Below are 6,465 nucleotides of genomic sequence, written 5' to 3' on the forward strand. Positions count from 1 at the left end.
ATCTTGGCATCAGTTTTGGTAGGGGAGGTACTGCAAAGAAAGATGTCGCAGTATTTAGTAGGAGTTATGTTCTAATGCTCCCCGTCTTGTATTGAGAAGGCTTTTATGTAGAAAGCTGTTAAGAAACTGTATGGAAGCTTTCTTTGTATGACACGGTGATATTTAAGCACATAGGTTTAGTTTATCAAATGACGGTAAGTGCTATGGAGCATCTTGAAGGGCCTAGAGAAGAGTGTGTTTATTGGTGTTATGGGGGAAAGGCAGCTTCTCAGTGAATTTGAGGCAGGCCTTGAAGGACTGGGAGGATCTCTCCTATTTGTATAGCACTTTGGAATAGTGTGCCTTAGCTTACATACCAGCTTATCAGCTCACTCGATTTTGAAGAAACTCTGAAGTAGATTTGTGGTAATCCTGTTAAGTGGGAGATCTGGATGGGACCCACTGGTTTAAGTGACTTAACATAGAGCATCCAGTGCTAGTTTGCCAAGATGCAAACCCAAATTTTTGGATGATGAGGGCTAACTCTATTACCATATGCAAATCAGTGAGGAGAGCTGGCATTGGTAACAATGAAAGACTGCTCTAGACAGGTAATTTGGACTCCTGCTCCCAGCTGCCTCAGTAAACTGTGGCCATCCATGAAAAAAGGCTTGTTGCTGGAGCCTTCACCCTGCTGCTTACATTTCTGGGTGGAGGGTTCCATGCAGATTTGGTTTGTGGCTAGCTCTTTAATGCAGGTTTATTGTTGTTGCCTTATGCAGTGTCAAAAATCCAGGCACAGGGAAAGTTTATTTATAAGCGTTATGACTTAGTGGGTACCAAATAGGTCTATCACTGGGTAGGAAAATGATTTCTAGGTGGAAAATACAGATAGCCCCCAGTTTTTCACTGGAGTTGTCTATTGTTTGCAAGAGTTGGGAGGCACCAGGGTCAAATACTGAGGTTAACCTGCCAGCACACTCCAATCAGAATAGAAGCATGGTTAGAAGTCACTACAAGACTTGTTAATTTGTGCTAAATTAAGAATCTTAACCAATATACCCTTGTGTTGAAGCAAAAGCTAATACTAAGAATTATTGTCAGTTTTTATGCTGCTGCCATCCGGACTGTTATAAGGGATGGGAAGATGTCATGAAGTCCTCTTGGGGAGCTAGTGATGGTTTAGAACTCACAGAGCACTGTCAGGTAAGCTCTGCACCCTCACCTGCCAGGAGGTAGGTTGTGCAGATGGAGGAGCCAGGGCAGTTCAGAGTATGTCAGCGCCATTTCCGGGGTAAACCAGCTTGTAAGTAGAAGACGCCAAGACTTGAATTTAGATTTTCTGGCTCAAAAATCAAGCTAGCTTTTCAGGATAAAGATCAGGGTTTAGAGACCTGGCAGATGGCGGGGAAGTCTTGGGTGAGACTTTGTTCTATTGCTCCTATTTGCTTATTCTCCAGACCGTATATGTAGAATTTCCAGAACATATGCTATGGCTTTTGATGTTTTTCATCCAGTTGAGCTTTGATTTCTAACTTTTCTTCCTCCTGTTTCAGGCTTATCCAGTTTAACCCAACTTACGTGGCACAGTCAACCCTTTGTATCTGTGGGTTCTACATCTGTGAATTCAACCAACCATGTCAATTCAACCAACCAAAATACTAAAAAAAAATATATATATATATATATATATTTATATATATATATATTCTGAGACAGAGTCTCGCCTTATTGCCCAGGCTGGAATATAGTGGCATGATCTCAGCTCACTGCAGCCTCCACCTGCTGGGTTCAAGCAGTTCTCCTGCCTTGCCTCCCGAGTAGCTGGGACTACAGGTACATGCTAATTTTTTGTATTTTTAGTAGAGACGGGGTTTCACCATGCTGGCCAGGCTGGTTGGTCTCAAACTCCTGACCTTGTGGTCTGCCCACCTCAGCCTCCCAAAGTGCTGGGATTACAGGTGTGAGCCACCGCGCCTGGCCCGAAAATATATATTTTGTAAAACATTTCGTTGGCTGGGCGCGGTGGCTCACGCCTGTAATCCTAGCACTTTGGGAGGCTGAGGCAGGTGGATCACTTGAGGTCAGGAGTTTAAAACCAGCCTGGTCAACATGATGAAACTCCATCTTTAGTAAAAATACAAAAAATTAGCTGGGCGTGGTGGTGTGTACCTATAATCCCAGCTACTCGGGAGGCTGAGGCAGGAAAATTCCTTAAAATTAGGAGGTGGAGGTTGCAGTGAGCCGAGATTGCGCCATTGCACTCCAGCCTGGGCGACAGAGCAAGACTCTGTCTCCAAAAAAAAAAAAAAAAAAAAAAAAATTGTGTCTGTAGTGAACACTTGTCACTGTTTCCTAAATAATACAGCTATTTACCTAGGATTTACATTGTATTCGATATTTTAAGTAATCTAGAGATGATTTAAAGTTTATGAGTAGATGTGAGTAGGTTATATGCAAATACTACACCATTTTATATAAGGACTTGAGCATCCTTGGATTTTGGTTTCCATGGGGGAATCTGAACCAGTTCCTCACAGGTACTGAGAGACCCACCATATTCATTTCTTTGCTTTAATATGTATTTCTTTTCTTTATTTCATTTTTGATAACTTTAATATTATTAAAGGTTTACAAGTTCATTTCATTCAGGCTGGATCTTAACTGTCCTCTGGCCATGTTCAAGTCAATAACACATAGTTGTTATCATAGTTAAAGATGAGGGCATCTTTTCTTAAACCAAAGTAAATTCCAGCTAAATCAAATAAGTATAAAAAGTGCAGCCATGGCACATTAGAAGAAAAGTAAGAATGGCTTTTATGATGTTGGTATGTTCTAATCTTTACCTAAAGGCTAGCAGCATAGGAAGAAAATGCTTTCGTTTGTCCACATAAAGACTTAAAGTTCTATACAGCAAATAATTGATATTAAGCAAGGTTGAAAGACAAGTGGCAAGCTGAGCAAACTATGATAAAGGGTTAATATTTGTCTTATGCAAGGAAGCAGCACCAAAAGACAAAAATGATTGAACAACAGCAGAAGAATGGAGCTGGGAAACATACAGTGGACCAATAAATAAAAGATGTTTAACTAGAGGAAGAATTCAAATAATGCAAATAAAAATGAGGTCATTTTTTAATCCGTTAGATGGATAAGGATTAAAGAAAGGTCAACAAAACCCAATATTGACACTGGGTGGGAGAGCAGGCACCCTCCTAAACTCGCAATAATTGGTACAGCTTTTCTGCTGGGCAGTTTGGCAGCATGCACTGCAACTTAAAATATGCATACACTTTGACCTGGCAGTTTCACATCTAGGGATTCCTTTTAGAGATCTGTGTGGTGGGTTATTTGACACAGAGTCGTTAATTGTGCAAGATTAAATGAAACATAAATGCTCACTGGTATCAACAGTACTTAAACATCTATATACTTATGTGGTGGAATATGTCAAAGTACTTGTTAATAATCTATATTGACTTGGATGGTGTCCATGACACATGTTTGAATAACAAATTATAGAAAGGCAGGGTATGTAACGGAACCCTTGGTATTAAAATGTGTTTCCCACACTCTGGGCTTCTGTGCACATAAGTGAGAACCTGGAATGATGGTACCCTAAAATCACCAATGTGTTACTCATGCTTATCCTTGGATGATGGACTCAGGGTTATTTTAACTTTCCTTTATATTTCTATATATACATCTCTGTGCATGTGTATGAGTTCAAAGTGAGCATATATCATTTTTAAAATTGGAAACCTTAAGTGTGAATTTCCCAGAAGAGGCATGTACAGAATGCTGTGGGAATGTAGGTAGGGAGTACCTCTGAAGAGGAATGTACAGAATGCTGTGGTAGGTAGGGAGTTGGGAGCAAGGACCTAAGTAAGATACCCACCAAAGGCATCTCTGCTTCTTTGCATGCACTGAAATATATAGTGCAGAACCCTGTTGCAAAGGAAAGGAAAGCCTTGCCCATGCTTTCGAGGAGAGCCATGACCTTAAGTTAGCTTGAGTGGGTGGCTGTGATCAAATGAAATGGGTGGGGCTGACCCAGTTCTGTTTTTGTACCTGGTACAGCTGTACCCTTTTTGCATATATCTTGCTGGCTAAAGCAAGGTCATGCATGGGGTTGCTCTCTCTACCAGTTAGTTCCCCTTCTAGTACATTTTGTCCAAGGCATGATCTGTCTGTAACCTTGTTTCATTGGTGGTCGGGGAGAATTAGGTTGGGTCAGCCTAAATCCAATCCCATAAAACCAAAGACCTTGCTTAGTTAATTCAAATTGTCGTAGAAGATAGAAGGCTGCTGTTTTTTATATACTCCATTTTAAAGTTCTGGGTTTTTTCTTTCTTTTTCTTTTTTTTTTTTTTTTAAGACAGGGTCTTGCTCTGTCACTCAGGCTGGAGTATAGTAGCACAGTCTCAGCTCACTGCAGGTCCAACTTCATTCCTGGGGTTTCTACTTTGTCTTTTTCCATTCTCTATTTCTCAAGGTTGTGGACTGCATGCTTTTAAACTTTCTTCTCATGATTCCTTTCATTGCTTAATTCAGTAATATAGGTGGCATTTAGAAGCATTGACAAAATAATGAAATAAATAAGGTCAAGGCTGGGCCTCTTTGCAGATGACTTTTTTTTTTTTTTTCTTTTTTAAAAAAGCAGAACTGGTTCTTCCCAGGTAGAGGAAAGCAGAGCTGCTTTGCATTGCTGTAGGGTGTTGGAGGTCTGCTGCAGGTGGATCCTTCCCTAGGCTATAAGTAGAGTACCCTCTGTTCCCTCTTGCCAGTTTTTCTCCCTTGTTGCAGAGGGACTGCTGTGGCTGTGGAGCTGAGCAACAATTTTTCCTGCCTTCTTTATTTTTTAAATTTGTTTTTATTTTTTGAGACAGAGTCTCGCTGTTGCCCAGGCTGGAGTGCAGTGGTGCCATTTCAATTCATTGAAGCCTTCACCTCCTGGGTTCAAACAATTTTCTGCTTCAGCCTCCCCAGTAGCTGGAATTACAGGCACCCGCCACCATGCCCAGTTAATTTTTGTGTTTTCAGTATGGAATTTCACCATCCTTGCCAGGGTGATCTTGGACTCCTGACCCACCCACCTTGGCCTACCAAAGTGCTGGCATTACAGGCCTGAGCCACCGCTCCCGGCTATTCCTGCCTTCTTTAAAACAGCCCATGCTGTAGACACTAAGGACACCTTTTGTTATGTTCAGCTGACTGCTGGGCCCTGTCAGTGAGGTCTTTGAGTTTGATACTAACTGTGGCGAAGCATTCTGAAAATCCAGGATGTCATGACTTGACCATCACCCTCTAGACTGGAATGTTTTTAGTCATGTTTTCTTGGTTTGTTTGAAAATTTGAGGCTTAGGGAAGCTAAGAACAATAAAATCCTGTTTCACTTGTACAAGAGCTGGGACAAGTGGGAAAGAGGTCAGCAGGCCTTTCTTCTACTCTGTCACCTTAGGCTTCATCTTTGAAAGCTGGACTGCTTTGATAGTGCTGCGGCTTCAGTGGCTTCTCACACCGACTTGAATAAACTTGCAATGACATAAATGTGCCATGGTGTGCCATCATTGAAAAAGTACACTTACAGTCACTAAATTAAATGATCATGTAGCCTTAAACCACCTAGATTTCCAACTCAATTAAACCACTCATTATCTATTGGTAAGTGATCAATAAAGTGTGCGATTGTGGCTTACTTTGCAAGTGGGATTAATATCTACTGTTCATCTCAAGATAAATATCAGTAACATAACCTGGGGAAACGATTTTGTGCACACTTCCAGAGCAAGGGACAGAAGGACTAAAGTGTTAGAGGTTTGAAGTTTTACCTTTCTGAACTGATTGTGAAGTATTCTAAACATTTGTATGGCTTTGTCTTTATAGACTGAAATCGCCAAGAGATTGAATACGATTTGTGCACAAGTCATCCCATTTCTGTCTCAGGAAGTAAGTAAAACTGTTCAGCTGTTAAAGTGCAATTATGTTGCTTCTCTGTTTGCAAATTAGCTTGTTTTAAGATGTTAATTTTATCACAAGGAACAAGTGTGAAGAACATCTGTTACAGCTGAAGTGTGTAAACCCCCTGCTATTCTATCTAACACATCTGAGGGCACGCTGTAGAAATGGTGGCAATAGCTCAACCCCCAAATTAATTTTTTTTTCCTCTGGAAAACTGCAAAATGACTATCCAGTGTAAAGCTTTTGCTTTCTTTAAGTAGCATAAGCTTGAGAGCTGCTGATAATTCAGGTGTCCTTTGTATCTTTTAAATAGAAAGCTGTTCTCATACTGACTTTTAAAAATGATTCCATCAAGGTAGACTTTAGAATGGAAGCAGATATTTCTTTTTTACTTACGTATCAAAGCAGTTGTCTTAATGCTGTCCTTGAAGGGGTGGATGATAATGGTCCAAAATATATTAACTTACTGAGTCATAGGCATGTATGAGCTATTTTTTTTTTTTTTTTTTTTTTTTTTTTTTTTTT

General features: G+C 40.4%; 1 protein-coding gene across 10 annotated transcripts in view; it reads left to right on the plus strand.

The window, feature by feature from the left end:
- Positions 1–6,465, plus strand: part of TLE1 (TLE family member 1, transcriptional corepressor) — a 100,168-nt gene that overhangs the window by 27,023 nt on the left and 66,680 nt on the right. For all 10 annotated transcript variants that reach the window (XM_032290857.1, XM_032290855.1, XM_032290851.1 and 7 more), the window contains one exon: positions 5,866–5,928. In XM_032290857.1, coding sequence (XP_032146748.1) covers positions 5,866–5,928 — 63 coding nt within the window. The remainder of the gene's footprint in view (positions 1–5,865; positions 5,929–6,465) is intronic.

Source organism: Sapajus apella, unplaced genomic scaffold, assembly GCF_009761245.1.
Source record: "Sapajus apella isolate SASKATOON/1434 unplaced genomic scaffold, GSC_monkey_1.0 scaffold24, whole genome shotgun sequence".
NCBI lineage: Eukaryota > Metazoa > Chordata > Mammalia > Primates > Cebidae > Sapajus > Sapajus apella.